This window comes from Oncorhynchus mykiss, chromosome 17, assembly GCF_057628025.1.
Source record: "Oncorhynchus mykiss isolate SJ-2025 chromosome 17, ASM5762802v1, whole genome shotgun sequence".
Taxonomy (NCBI): domain Eukaryota; kingdom Metazoa; phylum Chordata; class Actinopteri; order Salmoniformes; family Salmonidae; genus Oncorhynchus; species Oncorhynchus mykiss.
In genome coordinates, this window is record NC_143038.1 from 55,166,071 (window position 1) to 55,190,304 (window position 24,234).

The 24,234-nt window shown below is 43.1% G+C and overlaps 1 protein-coding gene across 2 annotated transcripts in view; it reads right to left on the reverse strand.

Annotated features, from left to right (window-relative positions):
* Positions 1–8,262: 8,262 nt before the first annotated feature.
* suclg2 (succinate-CoA ligase GDP-forming subunit beta) overlaps positions 8,263–24,234 on the reverse strand; it is a 126,232-nt gene continuing 110,260 nt past the window's right edge. For both annotated transcript variants that reach the window (XM_090205985.1, XM_036950574.2), the window contains 2 exons: positions 17,440–17,560; positions 8,263–9,991 (listed from right to left, as the gene is read on the reverse strand). In XM_090205985.1, the coding sequence (XP_090062111.1) occupies positions 9,876–9,991; positions 17,440–17,560 (237 nt within the window). In that variant the 3' untranslated portion in view covers positions 8,263–9,875. The remainder of the gene's footprint in view (positions 9,992–17,439; positions 17,561–24,234) is intronic.

Here is a 24,234-nt window from a genome sequence, read left to right on the forward strand (position 1 = left end):
TGTTGCCCTGGCAAAAAACTATATTCAAAACGGTGAAGCCAAGAAACAATAAATAATTAAGTTGAGGTCAAGAGACTCATGTTCCTGAATCCATTAAATCCTTGAACAACAGAACATGTTGCTCACTATAAACAATGAATGAGGTTAGATAGGTTATATTAGCATAGCAAAAGAAATTGAGAAAAGTGGCTCATACCAAAACTTTAAAACATCTTCACCCCACAATTTTTTGTTGAGAAGGCACTGAAGGTAATTTCAATCGATTTTAAAGTCCTTCAATTACAGACACACTGGCAACAATTCTGGGAGGGAAATTGATTTTTCAGCCTGTCTGTGAGCCAAGGCCAAACGTTAAGACCTGAACAACAACCATGGAGACAAACAGATTATCAAAAGTTTTAGAGCCTTTCTCCCCAACATTTTGATTCAGACTCCTAGCTGCTTTTTGCCGTAAAACCTGTCTGAGTATATTATATATGATGGTTTGATTTAGAAGCTGAATAATTAAACGTGCAGGTGAAGGAAAAATAGGAGATTTTCTTACCTTACAGTGTGGTATTGTTGTAATGTGACAATAGCCATAGGAATTCAAGGACACTGTCCTGCTTTGAGGGCCTTGTGGGTAGTAAGGTAGAGCTTGCTGCGGAAAATGTCCAACCCCCACCTCCCACACATACACTGTCCTTCTAGCCTCCTATCATCTGTCCACTGCCTTGGCAGCCAAACAAGCCATCTGAAACGGGTTCATATTGGACAACCAATGTCCCTGAAAGGCAAAGTATAATAGCTGTATGCAATTTACAATGCTATTTGTTTTTTATGAACTAATGTATTAGTAGTTCTTGCCAACATATGACTCAATGAATAACCACTACTTCCTGCAAGGCCGACTTGACCTTACGGTTTTCATGAGCGCTATCTCTCAGCTTAGAGTTAAACACAAAAGGCAGCTTCATAAAGTGGCAATTACTGTTTTGACATCAATTCGGACAGATATATAAAAACAAATGCAAAGCTTTCCGAAACCAAAATGTAGAAATACAAGCATGAATAAAGGGAGGAATGCAATCCTGGCATAATAATTCAGTTTAATTAAAGAATAAGCAAACATGGAGATCTCTTTCTAAGCAGTATGTCTGTGGTGTTAGCCTGCTCTCTGTTTCAGATGGTATTAACCAAGTTAAGAGCTGGGGGTAAATGATCTAATCCATTGGATGACCTCCACTGGTTCTCTCCTCATTCATATTTATATGACAGCGCTGCACTAATTTTGGAGAGTAAATCAGTGCACACATTTTCCTCTGACCTCTACCTCGCTGCTGAATTAAACAATGTCAACGCCAATGCCCACTTTAACAAGCCTTAAATTCCACAGTCCAATCCATCAGCCGGGGTATTTCTGACACACCGTAGGAAGAGCATGAAATAAGGCAATTATTGAACCATCCAGCCCATTTACACGGATACTGTAGCCGTGGAAAGCTGGGGAAGAAGTTTGACTTGTTCAGAAGATGGCATTGCAATGGGGAAGCCAAACAAGGTGATAACTACGCTCTTATGACTAATAGCAACTTAGTTATTGTGCTGTAGGTCTCTCTACTGCAGGTTTAAGGCTTGTAGTTCTGAATCTTTTTCACTACCTGTGCTTTGGACCAGCCTCCCAGAAATGTGGTTGACCTTTCAAAAGCAGCCCAGTCTGACTACCAAGAGCTAATGATTTCATTCAGATAATTCTAGAGCAGTTCATGTTCTATCTGCATTTTTGTTCAACTGTAGTTATATTGACATAGCCTTGTTCTGTTCAATGTTCTCTACCTATATAGTACTCTAAATACCCCCAATTCATGTTAAGTTCAAAACAATACAAGATAACATTTTGACGACACCATTCAAACCAATGAGGGTTCGGAATTTTAAAGACAATTATCTCAGAATCCTCTTTTTACAGATATAACCTTATAGTCCCAAGCTCTCAAATTGCCAGTGAGTCTTTTCAGATAAATCCTCTCGATTTTTCTCTCACACACAGAAGGCTGAGTGAGCTGTGACTGGACCTTGTAGTCTCGTAAAATGTGTGTGTATGTGAGAGAGAGAGTGTGTGTGCGTGTGTATGCAAAAGGCTTGTAGGTCATTTAATTCAATGATTCTGTGTGTGAGAGAAACTGTCTTTGGTCATGTTGGGTCTACAGTACATGCGTGTATGACTCACTGAGGTGGCAGTTGATCTGCTGGGTGTGGGTGTCCTCAGATCTTGTGACAGATAATCCATCAGAGTCAGTCTGTCTGACAGGGATGAATTTCATCTCTCTCTCTCTCTCTCTCTTTACAGCTCAATCCACTCTACTCTGGCCCATGAAGGACAGTCACTCCTCTCCTCTGCCCCTCTTTGGACACACATGGAGATTCATTAGAAGAGACTGAATGTGTGTACTGAGAGCCTTAACAGCTTTGGATTTGAGGTGTAGCCACTCAGGTTCAGTATTCAACCACTTACATTATTGAGGTTTGACACAAAAATAGTTTTTTTGCCTTCAGAAAGGCATACCTTTGACTTATTCCACATTTTGTGTGTACAGCCTGAATTCAAATGGATTAAATATATTTTTCTCACCCATCTACACACCCCATAATGATAAAGTGAAAACATGTTAGTAGAAATGTTTGCATATTTCTTGAAAATGAAATAAAGAAATAACTAATTGACATAAGTATTCACACCCGAGTCAATACTTTGGAGAAGCACCTTTGCAGCGATTACAGCTGAGAGTTTTCCTTGGTAAGTCTCTAAGAGCTTTCCACACCTGGATTGTGCAACATTTGCCCATTATTATTTTCAAAATTCTTCAAACTCTGTCAAATTGGTTCCTGATCATTGCTAGACAACAATTTTCAGTAGATTTGAGTCAAAACTGTAACTCTGCCACATTCACTATCTTCTTGGTAAGCAACTTGTGTAGATTTGGCCTTGTGTTTTAGGGTATTGTCCTGCTGAAAGGTGAATTCATCTACCAGTGTCTGGTGGAAAGCAGACTGAACCAGGTTTTCCTCTAGGATTCTGCCTGTGCTTAGCTCCAGTCCATTTATTTTGTATCCTGGAAAAACTCCCTAGTCTTTAACTATTACAAGCATACCCATAACATGATGCAGCCACCATTATGCTTGAACATAACATTTTGTATTCAGGACAAAAAGTTAATTGCCTTGCAAATGTTTTGGGATTTCTTTAGTGCCTTGTTGCTAACAGGATGCATGTTTTGGAATATTTGCATTATCTACAGGCTTCCTTCTTTTCACTGTCAAGTAGGTTTGTATATTAGAGTAACTGCAATGTCGTTGATCCATCCTAACTTTTCTCCTATCACAGCCATTAAACTCTGTAACTGTTTTAAAGTCACCATTGGCCTCATGGCGAAATCCCTGAGCAGTTACCTTCCTCCGGCAACTGAGTTAGGAAGGGACGCCTGTATCTTTGTAGTGACTGGGTGTATTGATACACCATCCAAAGTGCAATTAATAGCTTCACCATGATCAAAGGGATATTCAATATCTTATTTTTTTTTATTACCCATCTACCAATAGGTTCCCTTCTTTGCAAGGCATTGGTCAATCTCCCTGGTCTTTGAAGTTGAATCTGTTGAAATGCACTGCTCGAGCATTGTATCATTGCATGTGTGGGGTACAGCAGAGATGAGGTAGTCATTCAAAAATCATATTGAACATTATTGCACACAGAGTCCATGAAACCTCTGATGAGTTGAGCAAATGTGTACTTAACTTATTTAGGCTTGCCATGAAGGAGTTAAATACTTATTGACTCAAAACATTTCAGTTTTTAATTTTTAATTAATTTGGAAACATTTGTAAAAACATAATTCCACTTTGACATTATGGGGTATTGTGTGTAGGCCAATGAACAAACATCTAAATTGAATCCATTTTAAATGCAGGTTGTAACAAAATGTGGAAAAAGTCAAGGGATGTGAATACTTTCTAAAGGCACGGTACAAAACTAAAACCAGATTAGGGATGAGTCAAGGGATGTGAATACTTTCTAAAGGCCCGGTACAAAACTAAAACCAGATTAGGGATGAGTCAAGGGATGTGAATACTTTCTAAAGGCACGGTACAAAACTAAAACCAGATTAGGGATGAGTCAAGGGATGTGAATACTTTCTAAAGGCACGGTACAAAACTAAAACCAGATTAGGGATGAGTCAAGGGATGTGAATACTTTCTAAAGGCACGGTACAAAACTAAAACCAGATTAGGGATGAGTCAAGGGATGTGAATACTTTCTAAAGGCCCGGTACAAAACTAAAACCAGATTAGGGATGAGTCAAGGGATGTGAATACATTCTAAAGGCACGGTACAAAACTAGAACCAGATTAGGGATGAGTCAAGGGATGTGAATACTTTCTAAAGGCACGGTACAAAACTAAAACCAGATTAGAGATGAGTCAAGGGATGTGAATACTTTCTAAAGGCACGGTACAAAACTAAAACCAGATTAGGGATGAGTCAAGGGATGTGAATACTTTCTAAAGGCACGGTACAAAACTAAAACCAGATTAGGGATGAGTCAAGGGATGTGAATACTTTCTAAAGGCCCGGTACAAAACTAAAACCAGATTAGGGATGAGTCAAGGGATGTGAATACTTTCTAAATGCACGGTACAAAACTAAAACCAGATTAGGGATGAGTCAAGGGATGTGAATACTTTCTAAAGGCCCGGTACAAAACTAAAACCAGATTAGGGATGAGTCAAGGGATGTGAATACTTTCTAAAGGCCCGGTACAAAACTAAAACCAGATTAGAGATGAGTCAAGGGATGTGAATACTTTCTAAAGGCACGGTACAAAACTAAAACCAGATTAGGGATGAGTCAAGGGATGTGAATACTTTCTAAAGGCACGGTACAAAACTAAAACCAGATTAGGGATGAGTCAAGGGATGTGAATACTTTCTAAAGGCCCGGTACAAAACTAAAACCAGATTAGGGATGAGTCAAGGGATGTGAATACTTTCTAAATGCACGGTACAAAACTAAAACCAGATTAGGGATGAGTCAAGGGATGTGAATACTTTCTAAAGGCCCGGTACAAAACTAAAACCAGATTAGGGATGAGTCAAGGGATGTGAATACTTTCTAAAGGCACGGTACAAAACTAAAACCAGATTAGGGATGAGTCAAGGGATGTGAATACTTTCTGAAGGCACGGTACAAAACTAAAACCAAATTAGGGATGAGTCAAGGGATGTGAATACTTTCTAAAGGCCCGGTACAAAACTAAAACCAGATTAGGGATGAGTCAAGGGATTTGAATACTTTCTAAAGGCCCGGTACAAAACTAAAATCAGATAAGGGATGAGTCAAGGGATGTGAATACATTCTAAAGGCCCGGTACAAAACTAAAACCAGATTAGGGATGAGTCAAAGGATGTGAATACTTTCTAAATGCACGGTACAAAACTAAAACCAGATTAGGGATGAGTCAAGGGATGTGAATACTTTCTAAAGGCACGGTACAAAACTAAAACCAGATTAGGGATGAGTCAAGGGATGTGAATACTTTCTAAAGGCCCGGTACAAAACTAAAACCAGATTAGGGATGAGTCAAGGGATGTGAATACTTTCTAAAGGCCCGGTACAAAACTAAAACCAGATTAGGGATGAGTCAAGGGATGTGAATACATTCTAAAGGCACGGTACAAAACTAGAACCAGATTAGGGATGAGTCAAGGGATGTGAATACTTTCTAAAGGCACGGTACAAAACTAAAACCAGATTAGAGATGAGTCAAGGGATGTGAATACTTTCTAAAGGCACGGTACAAAACTAAAACCAGATTAGGGATGAGTCAAGGGATGTGAATACTTTCTAAAGGCACGGTACAAAACTAAAACCAGATTAGGGATGAGTCAAGGGATGTGAATACTTTCTAAAGGCCCGGTACAAAACTAAAACCAGATTAGGGATGAGTCAAGGGATGTGAATACTTTCTAAATGCACGGTACAAAACTAAAACCAGATTAGGGATGAGTCAAGGGATGTGAATACTTTCTAAAGGCCCGGTACAAAACTAAAACCAGATTAGGGATGAGTCAAGGGATGTGAATACTTTCTAAAGGCACGGTACAAAACTAAAACCAGATTAGGGATGAGTCAAGGGATGTGAATACTTTCTGAAGGCACGGTACAAAACTAAAACCAAATTAGGGATGAGTCAAGGGATGTGAATACTTTCTAAAGGCCCGGTACAAAACTAAAACCAGATTAGGGATGAGTCAAGGGATTTGAATACTTTCTAAAGGCCCGGTACAAAACTAAAATCAGATTAGGGATGAGTCAAGGGATGTGAATACATTCTAAAGGCCCGGTACAAAACTAAAACCAGATTAGGGATGAGTCAAAGGATGTGAATACTTTCTAAATGCACGGTACAAAACTAAAACCAGATTAGGGATGAGTCAAGGGATGTGAATACTTTCTAAAGGCACGGTACAAAACTAAAACCAGATTAGGGATGAGTCAAGGGATGTGAATACTTTCTAAAGGCACGGTACAAAACTAAAACCAGATTAGGGATGAGTCAAGGGATGTGAATACTTTCTAAAGGCACGGTACAAAACTAAAACCAGATTAGGGATGAGTCAAGGGATGTGAATACTTTCTAAAGGCAAGGTACAAAACTAAAATTAGATTAGGGATGAGTCAAGGGATGTGAATACTTTCTAAAGGCACGGTACAAAACTAAAACCAGATTAGGGATGAGTCAAGGGATGTGAATACTTTCTAAAGGCACGGTACAAAACTAAAACCAGATTAGGGATGAGTCAAGGGATGTGAATACTTTCTAAAGGCACGGTACAAAACTAAAACCAGATTAGAGATGAGTCAAGGGATGTGAATACTTTCTAAAGGCACGGTACAAAACTAAAACCAGATTAGGGATGAGTCAAGGGATGTGAATACTTTCTAAAGGCACGGTACAAAACTAAAACCAGATTAGGGATGAGTCAAGGGATGTGAATACTTTCTAAAGGCACGGTACAAAACTAAAACCAGATTAGGGATGAGTCAAGGGATGTGAATACATTCTAAAGGCACGGTACAAAACTAAAACCAGAGTAGGGATGAGTCAAGGGATGTGAATACTTTCTAAAGGCCCGGTACAAAACTAGAACCAGATTAGGGATGAGTCAAGGGATGTGAATACTTTCTAAAGGCCCGGTACAAAACTAGAACCAGATTAGGGATGAGTCAAGGGATGTGAATACTTTCTAAAGGCACGGTACAAAACTAGAACCAGATTAGGGATGAGTCAAGGGATGTGAATACTTTCTGAAGGCACGGTACAAAACTAAAACCAGATTAGGGATGAGTCAAGGGATGTGAATACTTTCTAAAGGCACGGTACAAAACTAAAACCAGATTAGGGATGAGTCAAGGGATGTGAATACTTTCTAAAGGCACGGTACAAAACTAAAACCAGATTAGGGATGAGTCAAGGGATGTGAATACTTTCTAAAGGCACGGTACAAAACTAAAATCAGATTAGAGATGAGTCAAGGGATGTGAATACTTTCTAAAGGCACGGTACAAAACTAAAACCAGATTAGGGATGAGTCAAGGGATGTGAATACATTCTAAAGGCACGGTACAAAACTAAAACCAGATTAGAGATGAGTCAAGGGATGTGAATACTTTCTGAAGGCACGGTACAAAACTAAAACCAGATTAGGGATGAGTCAAGGGATGTGAATACTTTCTAAAGGCACGGTACAAAACTAAAACCAGATTAGGGATGAGTCAAGGGATGTGAATACTTTCTAAAGGCCCGGTACAAAACTAGAACCAGATTAGGGATGAGTCAAGGGATGTGAATACTTTCTAAAGGCCCGGTACAAAACTAAAACCAGATTAGGGATGAGTCAAGGGATGTGAATACTTTCTAAAGGCCCGGTACAAAACTAAAACCAGATTAGGGATGAGTCAAGGGATGTGAATACTTTCTAAAGGCACGGTACAAAACTAAAACCAGATTAGGGATGAGTCAAGGGATGTGAATACTTTCTAAAGGCACGGTACAAAACTAAAACCAGATTAGGGATGAGTCAAGGGATGTGAATACTTTCTAAAGGCCCGGTACAAAACTAAAACCAGATTAGGGATGAGTCAAGGGATGTGAATACTTTCTAAAGGCCCGGTACAAAACTAAAACCAGATTAGCACGAACAGCATCAAATAAATCAACAGACAATACTTAGTCACCTTTACTAAACTCTCCAATTATTCATACTGTACAGTTGACCCAATCTCAACTGAATGACATACATTCACGTTTATAAAAATCTAATTACAATATTTCATTTAAACTATCTCTACCGCATTATTCATATGACGGACAGTGTGTTGGCTGGTTGGCTTCACAAACCAGTTTTTACCCTCATCAAGTAGGCACAGATGATTTATCAAAGTTACATACTGCTATATAGATTAAAGTAGTAGACCTACTTTAAAATCATACATGGAATTACAAAGTTAACAGGGCAACAACATTTTACATTTCATACGAGTTGTTTCAAACATACTGTAATACTCATGTGAGGTTGAGGTTTCACATACTAAGGACCTCTGATTAAGGCATCAATAAACTGGATTTTAACAAAGGCAAAACAGTGAGGTCACCTACTACAACGCATAAACAATTACACAAAATCATAATCCATTAAAAGCTGCTCTCTAATACTCCAGGCGGGTCAAGTGAGCTACACACTACTATGCATTCCTGAATACCGGGATACGTTTTTGAATGATTTCACAGTGGCATCTGAAAATGCAGTCTGGAACATGTCATTTACTTTGAAAAATCCTTGTCTTTCCTTTTGTATTACTATGGTTTAATAAAACAATAACACCAATGTTATACAATGTTATTCTTGCTTTTTTGAAAAGGTAATCATATAGCTAGAGAAATACATTTAAGTTTCTCAGCTTATCAAAATGGAATGCACAATTAAAGAGTCACCAACATAAAAATACCAAGAAATCTCAGAAATATAGTATAAACCTAACCAAATACCAACAAATCTCAGAAATATAGAATAAACCTAACCAAATACCAACAAATCTCAGAAATATAGAATAAACCTAACCAAATACCAAGAAATCTCAGAAATATAGAATAAACCTAACCAAATACCAACAAATCTCAGAAATATAGAATAAACCTAACCAAATACCAACAAATCTCAGAAATATAGAATAAACCTAACCAAATACCAACAAATCTCAGAAATATAGAATAAACCTAACCAAATACCAACAAATCTCAGAAATATAGAATAAACCTAACCAAATACCAAGAAATCTCAGAAATATAGTATAAACCTAACCAAATACCAACAAATCTCAGAAATATAGTGTAAACTTTATGATCAGAAAATAGATAAAAGCTATATGATAAATCAACCTGATATATTGCAGTTACGGTAATCATGATAACACAGGAGGTTGAAACGTAGCGATGGGCTGAATATTTTGTCTCTTTTTTTGTTTTTAACTAGGCAAGTCGGTTAAGAATAAATTCTTATTTACAATGACGGCCTACCCCGGCCAAACCTGGACTATGCTGGGCCAATTGTGCGCCACACTATGGGACTCCCATTCACGACCGGATGTGATACAGCCTGGATTCAAACCAGGGACTGTAATGACGCCTCTTGCACTGGGATTTGAAGGATTGGTGTACATCCCCTGTGCAGTGGAACAGGAGCCAGCATGGTTGGTTTTGGGTGGAGTTAGGAGGGACTAGGGTGCTCAGAACAGAGAGGGGGAAGGACTGGTCAGTGCTATGGATGGCTGAGGTTCTCTACTTCCTGGTAATGGCGGCCACAGCTTTCTTGGCAGCGTCATCCAGGTCATTGGCGGCTACGATGGGCAGTCCACTCTCTGACAGGATCCTCTTGGCCTCCTGCACATTTGTCCCTATAACACACACACACACACACACACACACACACACACACACACACACACACACACACACACACACACACACACACACACACACACACACACACAGTTAGTGAATGGTCAATGATGTAGAAGGAGAGAGTTGTATGCTGCATCTCACACCGCTACGCCCACTGACTAAAAAGACACAGAACACAGGAGAACTTAACCCAATGACAGGTGCACCAAGAGATGGAAAAATGGATGACTGGCATACTTCCATTGGTGAAATAGAACAGATGTGTCTTGAGAAAGCCAGTGGTCTTGAAAAGGGCAGAGGGAATGTACTGCGTTCCATTGGCTGCAGTGGAGGTCAGAGGAGAGGCAGGCAGCTGGCGGGGTCTCTGCTGATCTGATCATGCCCCAGTGGAGCTCTAGCCATGCAGAGACACCCTGAGACACTACAGCTATGAGGCCTACACTGGCTCCCTCAAAGCACAGCACTAACCATGAGAGCAATGATGGAGAGAGAGAGGGGTGGGGCAGAAAAAGAGAGATATGGGGGAGAGGTTGAGCTAGATCGAGAAAGAGATAGGAAGAAAGAGTGAGATAGTGAGAGCTTACGCACAAACTTGTCTCTGCTCTCCCATAGAGAAAAAAACAACCCACAGAAACAACAGAGCCCAGCTGTCTATGTGCTGTTCACTGATTCACTGATTTCACAGGTGAGAATGGTACTGCAGGGAGGAGGGAATTTACATAACGCAGGTGTTCCACATCACTATGATGTGTGTGTGTGTGTGTGTGCGCGTCGGCGCGGCTCTCCTGACTGGTGTGTAATTAAGATTGCATGATATGTGAAATCTCAGGAGCCTGGATGTTCTAATCAATAGCAGTTTCACGAGGAATTATATTACCGCCGCCACTTAACTCCTAATATTTCAGCGCTTTTGTCCGGTGAGATAATAACTCATTCTAAACACATTTTTTGAGTTCTGCACAAAGCAATCAATTGTGTAATCTAATTAGAGGAAGGGAAGGCATTGGGCAGACACACAGCAAATAGGGGATCCAAAGTCATCTTCTAACCGAACAGCATCTTCTCTGTCCTCTGCTAAATCTATATGGAAAAGGGCACTGCTTTCACTCAGAGGCTCAATACACTGAAATAAATTTCATTTGGATTGACAAATCACAGAGATCATATTCCTGTAGAGGTCGTGGAGAGGTTATCAGCTAATAAACAAATCCAATCTGAGACAAGAAACACTCCTATTCATCTTTATATGGCCTTCACTCTGCTGCTATACAAATATATTTTTACAGAAAAGATTATAGACAAATATTGTATAAGGAAAATACTTAGTTCCTAGCTCTGTCGGGATTCCTGGAACTACAACTCCTAGATCTAACACCAACAGACTTTCTAAGAATCTCACCACACATAGGGTTCAACAAACACAGAGCGTGTGTGAGTGCCTCTGCATGTGTGATTGTGGAGGGTGTGTGGAGAGAGCTTGTGTCAGTGAGCAGAGTGCAGTTCCAGAATGAGCAGCAGGGAGCAGTGTCTGTCTGTCTACAGCAGCAGCCCAGCATACTGATACTGTAGTTTCACCTACAGCCACTAGGTGCTGCCAGAGACCTCACAGTCAGGTCTAAAGAAAACATCAGCAGAGGCCTGTCCCTTCAAGAGACACATTATACTATACTACTAGGAGGAAGGACATTCACAATGGTGCTGATATATATATATATATACATATATACATACATACATACATACATACATACATACATACATACATACATACATACATACATACATACACACACACACACACACAGAATAGAATAGAATGGTGAATATATATATCATACAGAATAGAATGGATTTCTACTATGTGGAATAAAGAACTGTGTTCTCTCTATGCAACACATAACTGCAGTGTACTGAATGAACATACATGGTCAATACATCCTCCCTTATACAATACAAGGAGTGCGTTATAATGACTAGCCCTGTCCAGTACCTTCAACTGGGATCTCTGGGATGGGAGCTTGCCTCCTGTTGTAGTAGAGGGATCTAAACAGTGGCACTGAGACAGAGCTGGAGCTACACGGGCTCCAGAAGCACCATGAGCCCCCGACAGCCCTGCCTGAGTTTATAGCAGACTCTGATTATTGTAAATTAAGCTGTAGCAGGGGCCTATTGTACCCTGGAGGACTGTCCTGCTGAGGCGACTACACTGCCACAGCCTGGGACCTGAAGGAGGGAACACCTCCCCTGCTCTCCTTCTCTCATTTTACACTTCTAACTACTCAAAGAGTATAGTTCATTCCCCAAGTGTACATGTTAGAGTGTCTAAGAGTGTGTGTGAGAGAGAGAGAGAAAGTGAGAGAAGGGAGTGAGAGTTTATGTATGCGTCTGTGGTAATGGGCATGTGACAGGCGTGTCTGTTGTGGCGTGTGTGTGTGTGGTCCGCGGCTGGACAGTGATGGCCCGACCAAAGCATCTGATGGCTTTATTAAGGCTGTAATGATACTGTCAGTGATGTGTGTGTGTGTGGTCTGCAGCTAGTCAGCAGTAGATTAAGCTAGAATGATACTGTCAGCACGACCTCTCTCTAGAACCACTAGTCCATTCTAATTACATTGGAAAACGTCTATATCCCACACATTCTCCTTTATTAAGGAGAGCCTGGCCTCGACAGACAGCCAGCCAGCCAGCGGAATGGCCTGAAGGGAATATAATCCCTTTTTCACAAGACCGTGTGGCGCGTTTAAGGGACTTTTATCCACACACACAGACTCATGCATACACAAAGACACATGCCACACATGCACATTCGCACACACACTGTGGCCAGAGTCTCTGAGAGGGGGCAGTAGTTCCTCATTTACATTTAGCGTGCATGTGTGTGTGTGTTTACATCAGGCATGACTATCTGCATTGGAGAGCCTGACAACCAGGCAGTGTCCATCAATAAACTAAAGTCCAATGAATGAAAGCCAGCCCATTAATAAAACATCAACCACTGGCATAAAATTCTCAACTCCACATCTTGTGGCACTCTGTCGTCACAGCCAACCACCATGTGGCCAAAGGATGCAGAAAAAAGGCTTTCCAATTAAAAGTGGCAGAGTTAATCCGGGCTGATCCTTTTGAAGAGCAGCCTGCCATTATGGGGTCTGTGGTCAGCGCAGCTAGCTAGGCTGATTGATTCTGACCAATCCCGCTCTATGATGCCCCAGCCGTAATGACCACAGCTAAATCAAGGATTAAACGCCACGAGGACTCTGATTCAACCCAATGGTCACCATGAACTTCTGAGCCAATCCCCAATTTGAGAGCCAGAGGCAATTTGTGACATGTTTGTGAAAAGTGAAACCGCCAATTAATGTTTTTTTGTGTGTCTTCCATGAAAAAATATTGGCAGAGTCAACACAAACACGTGTGTGTGATCAAAGCAGTATCGATCACACTAAACATGCTGCCACCACTATTCAGGGAAGTCAATCCCAGCTATGGATTTGAACACAATCATTTGCCTCTTTCAGCCCTGTGTCCAACAACAGGAAGTGTTTATCTGGGTTTTATTTGCCACCAATGCTCCTTATAGGACACATCACTGCACTCTATACTCCTCTGTAAAGGAGGTCTCTGTAGACCCGACGCAAGACCCACTAGTTGATTCTTATTTATAAAACCCTCTTAGGCCTCACTTCCTCCTATCTGAGATTCCTACGGCAGCCCTCATCCTCCACATACAACACCAGCTCTGCCAGTCACAGTCTATTAAAGGTCCCCAAACCACACACATCCCTGGGTCGCTCGTCTTTTCAGTTTGATGCAGCTAACAACTGGAACGTTATGTGTTGCTACCATGCTGTGTTTCATGTGTTGCTGTCATGCTATGTTGTCGTCTTAGGTCTCTCTTTATGTAGTGTTGTCTCTCTTGTCATGTGTGTTTTGTCATAGATTTTAATTTAAAATGTTTGTTTTTAATCCCAGCCCCCATCCCCGCAGGAGTGCCTTTTGGTAGGCCCTCATTGTAAATAAGAATTTGTTAAATAAAGATATACATATATATATATATTACAGGTCGACCGATTAATCAGAAAGGCTGATTAATTAGGGTATTTTTGGGCGCCGATTTAAATGTAAAAAAAATATATATATATATATTTTTTATACCTTTATTTAACTAGTAGGCAAGTCAGTTAAGAACACATTATTTTCAATGACGGCCTAGGAACGGTGGGTTAACTGCCTCGTTCAGGGGCAGAACAACAGATTTTCACTTTGTCAGCTCAGGGGATCCAATCTTGCAACCTTACAGTTAACTAGTCCAACCCATTATGACCTGCCTCTCTCTCGTTGCACTCCACAAGGTGACTGACTGCCTGTTACGCGAATGCAGTAAGCCAAGGCAAGTTGCTAGCTAGCATTAAACTTATCTTATAAAAAACAATCAATCATAATCACTAGTTAACTACACATGGTTGCTGATATTACTAGATATTATCTAGCGTGTCCTGCGTTGCATATAATCTGACTGAGCATACAAGTATCTAAGTGTCTGACTGAGCGGTGGTAGGCAGAAGCAGGCGCGTAAACATTCATTCAAACAGCGCTTTCTTTGAGTTTTGCCAGCAGCTCTTTGTTGTGTCAAGCATTGCGCTGTTTATGACTTCAAGCCTATCAACTCCCGAGATGAGGCTGGTGTAACCGAAGTGGAATGGCTAGCTAGTTAGCACACGGTAATAGAGTTTCAAAGGTCACTCGATTTGAACCTTCTAGTAGTTGTTCCCCTTGCTCTGCATGGGTAACGCTGCTTCGATGGTGGCTGATGTCGTTGTGTTGCTGGTTCGAGCCCAGGGAGGAGCAAGGAGAGGGACGGAAGCTATACTGTTACACTGGCAATACTAAAGTACCTATAAGAACATCCAGTAGTCAAAGGTTAATGAAATACAAATGCTATAGAGGGAAATAGTCCTATAATTCCTATAATAACTACAACCTAAAACTTCTTACCTGGGAATATTGAAGACTCATGTTAAAAGGAACCACCAGATTTTATATGTTCTCATGTTCCGAGCAAGGAACTGAAACGTTAGTTTTCTTACATAGCACATATTGAACTTTTACTTTCTTTTTACTCTGAAAAATGAGGGAGATGCAGCACTTTCAATCAGTGGCCAGTGGAAATTTCCATTCATCAGCCATGCGTCTGATTGTGAACGAGCCTTTCTTGTTTCTCCTTTCCTATTGACAAAGCTTTTGATTGATTATTTATGACAAAAATAACCGGAGGTTTGATTTTAAACATTGTTTGGCACGTTTCTAATAACTTTTATTGTCTGGAATTAGTGCACGCGCCTTCTGCATTCGGGTTACTGGACAAATCGCGCAAACAAAAAGAAGGTTTTGAAATCGGACACTGTGGTTGTATTTACAAGAAGTTTATCTTTAAAATGGTGGATAATACTTGTATGTTTGAGGAATTTTAATTATGAGATTTCTGTTGTGTTGAATTTGGCGCCCTGCAATTTCACTGGCTGTTGTCGAGGTGGGACACTAGCGTCTGGGAGTGTAAAGACTAGTCAAACTGATGGTAGGTAGGGGTGTAGAGCTGTGGGCCGGGAGTGTAAAGACTAGTCAAACTGATGGTAGGTAGGGGTGTAGAGCTGTGGGCCGGGAGTGTAAAGACTAGTCAAACTGATGGTAGGTAGGGGTGTAGAGCTGTGGGCCGGGAGTGTAAAGACTAGTCAAACTGATGGTAGGTAGGGGTGTAGAGCTGTGGGCCGGGAGTGTAAAGACTAGTCAAACTGATGGTAGGTAGGGGTGTAGAGCTGTGGGCCGGGAGTGTAAAGACTAGTCAAACTGATGGTAGGTAGGGGTGTAGAGCTGTGGGCCGGGAGTGTAAAGACTAGTCAAACTGATGGTAGGTAGGGGTGTAGAGCTGTGGGACGGGAGTGTAAAGACTAGTCAAACTGATGGTAGGTAGGGGTGTAGAGCTGTGGGCCGGGAGTGTAAAGACTAGTCAAACTGATGGTAGGTAGGGGTGTAGAGCTGTGGGCCGGGAGTGTAAAGACTAGTCAAACTGATGGTAGGTAGGGGTGTAGAGCTGTGGGCCGGGAGTGTAAAGACTAGTCAAACTGATGGTAGGTAGGGGTGTAGAGCTGTGGGCCGGGAGTGTAAAGACTAGTCAAACTGATGGTAGGTAGGGGTGTAGAGCTGTGGGCCGGGAGTGTAAAGACTAGTCAAACTGATGGTAGGTAGGGGTGTAGAGCTGTGGGCCGGGAGTGTAAAGACTAGTCAAACTGATGGTAGGTAGGGGTGTAGAGCTGTGGGACGGGAGTGTAAAGACTAGTCAAACTGATGGTAGGTAGGGGTGTAGAGCTGTGGGCCGGGAGTGTAAAGACTAGTCAAACTGATGGTAGGTAGGGGTGTAGAGCTGTGGGCCGGGAGTGTAAAGACTAGTCAAACTGATGGTAGGTAGGGGTGTAGAGCTGTGGGCCGGGAGTGTAAAGACTAGTCAAACTGATGGTAGGTAGGGGTGTAGAGCTGTGGGACGGGAGTGTAAAGACTAGTCAAACTGATGGTAGGTAGGGGTGTAGAGCTGTGGGACGGGAGTGTAAAGACTAGTCAAACTGATGGTAGGTAGGGGTGTAGAGCTGTGGGCCGGGAGTGTAAAGACTAGTCAAACTGATGGTAGGTAGGGGTGTAGAGCTGTGGGCCGGGAGTGTAAAGACTAGTCAAACTGATGGTAGGTAGGGGTGTAGAGCTGTGGGCCGGGAGTGTAAAGACTAGTCAAACTGATGGTAGGTAGGGGTGTAGAGCTGTGGGCCGGGAGTGTAAAGACTAGTCAAACTGATGGTAGGTAGGGGTGTAGAGCTGTGGGCCGGGAGTGTAAAGACTAGTCAAACTGATGGTAGGTAGGGGTGTAGAGCTGTGGGACGGGAGTGTAAAGACTAGTCAAACTGATGGTAGGTAGGGGTGTAGAGCTGTGGGCCGGGAGTGTAAAGACTAGTCAAACTGATGGTAGGTAGGGGTGTAGAGCTGTGGGCCGGGAGTGTAAAGACTAGTCAAACTGATGGTAGGTAGGGGTGTAGAGCTGTGGGCCGGGAGTGTAAAGACTAGTCAAACTGATGGTAGGTAGGGGTGTAGAGCTGTGGGCCGGGAGTGTAAAGACTAGTCAAACTGATGATAGGTAGGGGTGTAGAGCTGTGGGCCGGGAGTGTAAAGACTAGTCAAACTGATGGTAGGTAGGGGTGTAGAGCTGTGGGCCGGGAGTGTAAAGACTAGTCAAACTGATGGTAGGTAGGGGTGTAGAGCTGTGGGCCGGGAGTGTAAAGACTAGTCAAACTGATGGTAGGTAGGGGTGTAGAGCTGTGGGCCGGGAGTGTAAAGACTAGTCAAACTGATGGTAGGTAGGGGTGTAGAGCTGTGGGTGTAGCACCACCTGTACAGTACCCACCTTCCAGCCTGACAACCAGGGGAACTTTGAGCTCCAGCTCACGGCAAGCCTTGGTGATGCCGTTGGCAATGATGGCACAGTTGACGATGCCCCCGAAGATGTTCACCAGGATGGCCTCCACCTGTGGCTCGGAAGACAGGAGGGTTATTATAGTCCTAAGAAATGTTCAAACTTATAACGGGTTCTCCTATGCTGTACACCTACAATTCGTCTTACACATATTGATGTCTTCATATCTAAAATGTTTACAGTATAGTGATAGAGGGAGAGAAAAGACTGAAACAGTAAACCTGCGGCAACCTGTGTGATGTCTGGCCAGGCAGGGTAATTACACTAACAAAACACAACAGTAATTACTCAGGGCAGACTGTGTGATGTCTGGCCAGACAGGGTAATTACACTAACAAAACACAACAGTAATTACTCAGGGCAGACTGTGTGATGTCTGGCCAGGCAGGGTAATTACACTAACAAAACACAACAGTAATTACTCAGGGCAGACGGTGTTATGTCTGGCCAGGCAGGGTAATTACTCAGGGCAGACTGTGTGATGTCTGGCCAGGCAGGGTAATTACACTAACAAAACACAACAGTAATTACTCAGGACAGACTGTGTGATGTCTGGCCAGACAGGGTAAGTACACTAACAAAACACAACATTAATTACTCAGGGCAGACTGTGTGATGTCTGGCCAGACAGGGTAATTACACTAACAAAACACAACAGTAATTACTCAGGGCAGACGGTGTGATGTCTGGCCAGGCAGGGTAATTACTCAGGGCAGACTGTGTGATGTCTGGCCAGACAGGGTAATTACACTAACAAAACACAATAGTAATTACTCAGGGCAGACTGTGTGATGTCTGGCCAGGCAGGGTAATTACACTAACAAAACACAACAGTAATTACTCAGGGCAGACTGTGTGATGTCTGGCCAGACAGGGTAATTACACTAACAAAACACAACAGTAATTACTCAGGGCAGACGGTGTGATGTCTGGCCAGGCAGGGTAATTACTCAGGGCAGACTGTGTGATGTCTGGCCAGACAGGGTAATTACACTAACAAAACACAACAGTAATTACTCAGGGCAGTTGTGTGAAAAGTTGAGTGTGAGCAGAGGATTAATCATGCATGTTTGTTTATCATCTCTAATCTGTAAGAGCCACTGTGTGTGTGAATGGTGTGTGTGTGTGTGCGTGTGTGAGTTAATGATGTTTACACTCTTCTTGGGCCATATTCTTGAGATCTGCATATGTAACTAAAAAAAGCCAGTGTATAGACTGAACATTGGAATACAACATATTGGTTCAAGAATTGTATTGCCGTTTGATGAGTGTGCTTTTCCTGGATTCAAGTCAGACAACATTGTCTATGTTTGCCATTGAATATGTCCTCTTTGAGGACACACTACATGGTGTGTGTTTGTGTGTGTTCGTCAGACAGCAATATTAATGTGGAGCAGCTGTCAATCTCCAAGGAGAAGCAGTCCTCAGGTGGAGGTGTTGTTCATCACTGTCATCTGTGACTGATACCACACTATTAGAGCCAGTATCATAACCAATAAAACAGGGACAGCCATGCCAAAGACACACACATGCACTACACACGCACAGACAAAATTGCTTCTCAACAGAACATTCCGTCTATAGTGAGTGAGAGGTGGTGTGAGAGAGAGTCTCATTGGTCCAAACTTGCATAAAACAATTTCACTGTCACCCTTACATCCTGCTACTGTAGGTGAGATCTGAAGCAGGGCCTGAATGTTCCTTTCTAAAGGTAGATGTCATCTCCACAGCCTGGAGGTGTGAGTGTGTGTTCCCCTTGGCCCTAGGTAGCTCTCGCCCCAGGCACAGACAGCAGATTGGTCTAATCCTGACACTGCCTCTGCCCAGTTACAGCATTACAATCAGACAAAATCACAGAGAGGTAGAGAGAGCGAGAGGAGAAAGAGCACGAGAGGAGAGTGAGAAGAGTATGTGAGAGGAGAGAGAGCGAGAGCAGAGTGAGAAGAGTACGTGAGAGGAGAGAGAGCGCGATAGCGAGAGGAGAGATAGCGTGCGATAGCAAGAGAAAGCGCGCGATAGCAAGAGAGACCGTGATAACAAGAGGAAAGATAGCATGATAGCAAGAGGAGAGAGAGAGCGCGAAAGCAAGAGGAGAGAGAGCGCGATAGCAAGAGGAGAGAGAGCGCGATAGCAAGAGGAGAGAGAGCGCGATAGCAAGAGGAGAGAGAGCGCGATAGCAAGAGAGAGAGCGCGCGATAGCAAGAGGAGAGAGAGAGCGCGATAGCAAGAGGAGAGAGAGAGCGCGATAGCAAGAGGAGAGAGAGAGCGCGATAGCAAGAGGAGAGAGAGCGCAATAGCAAGAGGAGAGGGAGCGCAATAGCAAGAGGAGAGAGAGCGCAATAGCAAGAGGAGACAGCGCAATAGCAAGAGGAGAGAGCGCAAGAGGAGAGAGCGGCAAGAGGTGAGAGAGCGCGAGAGGAGAGCGCAAGAAGAGAGCGAGATAGCAAAAGGAGTGCGCAGGAGCAAGATAGCAAGAGGAGCGTGCGAGAGCGAGATCGCAAGAGGAGAGAGAAGGAGGGCGAGATAGCAAGAGGAGAGAATGCGATATCAAGGAGAGAGAGCACGAGAGGAGCGAGATAGCAAGAGAGAACGAGAGCGAGATAGCAAGAGAGAACGAGAGCGAGATAGCAAGAGAGAACGAGAGCGAGATAGCAAGAGAGAACGAGAGCGAGATAGCAAGAGAGAACGAGAGCGAGAGAGCAAGACGGGAGAATGAGAGCGAGATAGCAAGAGAGAACGAGAGCGAGAGAGCAAGAGGAGAGAACGAGAGCGAGACAGCAAGAGGAGAGAGAATGAGAGCGAGATAGCAAGAGAGAGAACGAGAGTGAGACAGCAAGAGAGCGAACGAGAGCGAGATAGCAAGAGGAGAGCGAGCAAGAGCGAGATAGCAAGAGGAGAGAGAACAAGAGTGAGATAGCAAGAGGAGAGAAAACGAGAGCGGAGTAGCAAGAGGAGAAAGAACGAGAGCGAGACACCAAGAGAGAACGAGTGCGAGAGGAGAGAGCGAGAGGAGAGCGAAATAGCAAGATGGAGAGCGAAATAGCAATAGGAGAGAGAGCGAGAGGAGAGAGTGAGAGGAGAGCGAGCGAGAGGAGAGAGCGAGAAGAGAGAGCGAGAAGAGAGAGTGAGAAGAGAGCAAGATAGCAAGAGGAGAGCAAGCGAGAGGAGAGAGCGAGAAGAGAGAGCAAGAAGAGAGCGAGATAGCAAGAGGAGAGCGAGCGAGAGGAGAGAGTGAGAAGAGAGAGCGAGAAGAGAGCGAGATAGCAAGAGGAGGGAGAGCGAAATAGCAATAGGAGAGAGAGCGAGAGGAGAGAGAGAAGAGACAGCACTAGAAAGGGAGAGTTACAGCAAGATAGAAAGAGAGCGAGAGTAATAGATAAGAGAAATACAGAAAGAGAGACAGGCAGAGGTCGCTGTGGCTTCTGGTGGTGAGATCTGTCAATACTCCAAGCTCTGTTGAACCTTAGCCCTGCCATTGATTTCTCCCTGTAGCTCATTAGACTATCTATACTCCAAGGACACCACACTAGGAAAGGTATATCTACACATCAACATACATATTACACTCGAGTTTAACTTTATACAATGTCACTCAAGGAAGCCCAATCAATGCCCATGATCTGACTTGTGGGCCACCGTGGTGCCTCCCAGGTGTGATTTACTGTACATACTGTAACAGCACTGTTGTGGATAATCAAACTCAATAAAAATCATGTTCAGTAAGACAAGCACATCTCACAATTAATCTTTCCTTCACCGTGTGGTTCGGCCGGTTTCTGGCGAGTGATTGAAGTTCCCCATCAGCGCTTGAGGCTGATTTACAGAACGCAACACAGGGATGCGCGGGGTAACACTGGTGAATGTCCTGCTATTCTGTCTCCTCACCACTGGGGGGCAATACATATTAAGATGCTGGTTCTGAAGCAGCACATTTTTCAATCCCAGCTCTATTCAGTAGCACCATATTTCTTCCATTCACGAGTGTCCTATTAACATCTATGTATATAAATGATACATGAGACATGATTTATGTATGCCCGCATGCAAGTAAAAGGAGTTTATAGAAATATGGATGAAAAATAGTTGGCTTCACTTCAGTGGAGTTTTGTCATTCAAAACCATGTTAAACAGAGCAGCCCCCTAGCCCGTGTACAAGAGATCAACTTTCACCAAACAGGCTTTTAATGGTTGCAACACAATATTTGAGAAATGTTTGGTTAAGTGTGATCACTAGCCATGATTCCAATGTGAGTTTTCAAACCAAAAAATCTATCGTTACAGAGTTAAAAGACTAGGCACACATGATCAACCACCTGCTTTCACACAGCGCCAGCATGAGCAGAGGTCTAAAACACTCTCTAAGTTCCTTGTATCCTCAGTGTTCAGGAAATGGATGAAGACAACACCATATCCAGAAAGCTCTGTAAATATGTCATTCACATCAAGCTTCAATGACCTTTATACTGCGAGGGGGTAAGGTGTCACCTCCGTCACCAATGTGTTGCACCTGGATGGCGCACGGGAGCCATTCTGCAAACGGTTGACGACATATTGGTTACATACTGTAGTGGCTTTAGAGACGTTGAGCAGCAGTAGAACCACAGAGCCTCTCCACCGTAGATCTGGCTCTTTAAATGTCACACTGATTAATAGCAGAAAGGAATGTTAGGGTCAATCCCTTTGGTTCAATCCCTTCTCCATTCAAAAGTCAATCTTACATGTGATCCAGTCGATTTGAGCTCGGACTCAAACTCTGACCAACCCAAAACCACACAAAGATCAATTCAAATCAACTCAGATGCAATTCAATAACATACATTGTACTATTCTCCAATTGCCCCTGTGATACAGTAGCCTCATCATTTGAGCTAGGATAAATATAGGCGATTTATTTGCTTGCAGCAGAGCATAAAGGAATAAAGTTTATTGTACCGGGATCCTTTGGGAACCTTGATGCCGGTAACGTATGGGGAGTTCTACCTGGCCCAGTGAATGATTCAAACTTCACATAATAGGATCATAGCAGCCTCTGCTCCAATACCGTCAGGGCTCTTTCACATCAAACTGAGAAAGAGCTTCACAGTAGAAACAGGCTTTTCAGCCTCCATTATCCAGCCTGCTAACTGCATTTAAGACGGGATGAAATGTAGCCTCGTAGACTCTACTCTGACAGACAGAGGAACTGCATTTAAGACAGGATGAAATGTAGCCTCGTAGACTCTACTCTGACAGACAGAGGAACTGCATTTAAGACGGGATGAAATGTAGCCTCGTAGACTCTACTCTGACAGACAGAGGAACTGCATTTAGGACGGGATGAAATGTAGCCTCGTAGACTCTACTCTGACAGACAGAGGAACTGCATTTAGGACGGGATGAAATGTAGCCTCGTAGACTCTACTCTGACAGACAGAGGAACTGCATTTAAGACGGGATGAAATGTAGCCTCGTAGACTCTACTCTGACAGACAGAGGAACTGCATTTAGGACGGGATGAAATGTAGCCTCGTAGACTCTACGCTGACAGACAGAGGAACTGCATTTAAGACGGGATGAAATGTAGCCTCGTAGACTCTACTCTGACAGACAGAGGAACTGCATTTAAGACAGGATGAAATGTAGCCTCGTAGACTCTACGCTGACAGACAGAGGAACTGCATTTAAGACGGGATGAAATGTAGCCTCGTAGACTCTACACTGACAGACAGAGGAACTGCATTTAGGACAGGATGAAATGTAGCCTCGTAGACTACGCTGACAGACAGAGGAACTGCATTTAAGACAGGATGAAATGTAGCCTCGTAGACTCTACGCTGACAGACAGAGGAACTGCATTTAAGACAGGATGAAATGTAGCCTCGTAGACTCTACGCTGACAGACAGAGGAACTGCATTTAAGACAGGATGAAAGGTAGCCTCGCAGACTCTACGCTGACAGACAGAGGAACTGCATTTAAGACAGGATGAAAGGTAGCCTCGCAGACTCTACGCTGACTGACAGAGGAACTGCATTTAAGACGGGATGAAATGTAGCCTCGTAGACTCTACGCTGACAGACAGAGGAACTGCATTTAAGACAGGATGAAAGGTAGCCTCGCAGACTCTACGCTGACAGACAGAGGAACTGCAAATCCCCAGTGTCAATGCATTTTATAAAACACATTCATATTTTATGCCTATGCCTCATGTTCAACACAATATGAGGATGAATGTCATATCACTGACTGGTATATACACAACATAACCCAACAAGTCAATTTGTCCAGCCCCAAAACAATCCATGATACCTACAAAATAGACACGAGGAGTAACCATAATATTTCTCCCCTATAGACCTCTCAACACCTAAAAAGTGATTTTATTCAGCTCATTTTAACTAACTAACTAGCCATCCAGAATTGCATTTCCTCTGTCTGCTGCCAGCATCCCTGTGGTAAGTGAGTACTGCTGAATTATCACTCCGACACACATTTAGCACTGTGCTTCACACTAACAGCAGTGTACCCCTGCTGACCACTGCTAATCTGTCAGAGGAAACGCATCTCTTTTGTTGTAGCCTAGCAGATAGTCCAGAAACATCTGGAAATCCTTGGTCTCTCTGTGGCCTATTAAGGGCATTGTTCTGCTTTATCTGGTGGCAGCAGCCTCCTCTGACAGGCCTGCAGGTCCTGGCTTGTTTATTCTGCTCCTCCACCGGGCTGCACCACCCAAAACAGGGGCTAACGG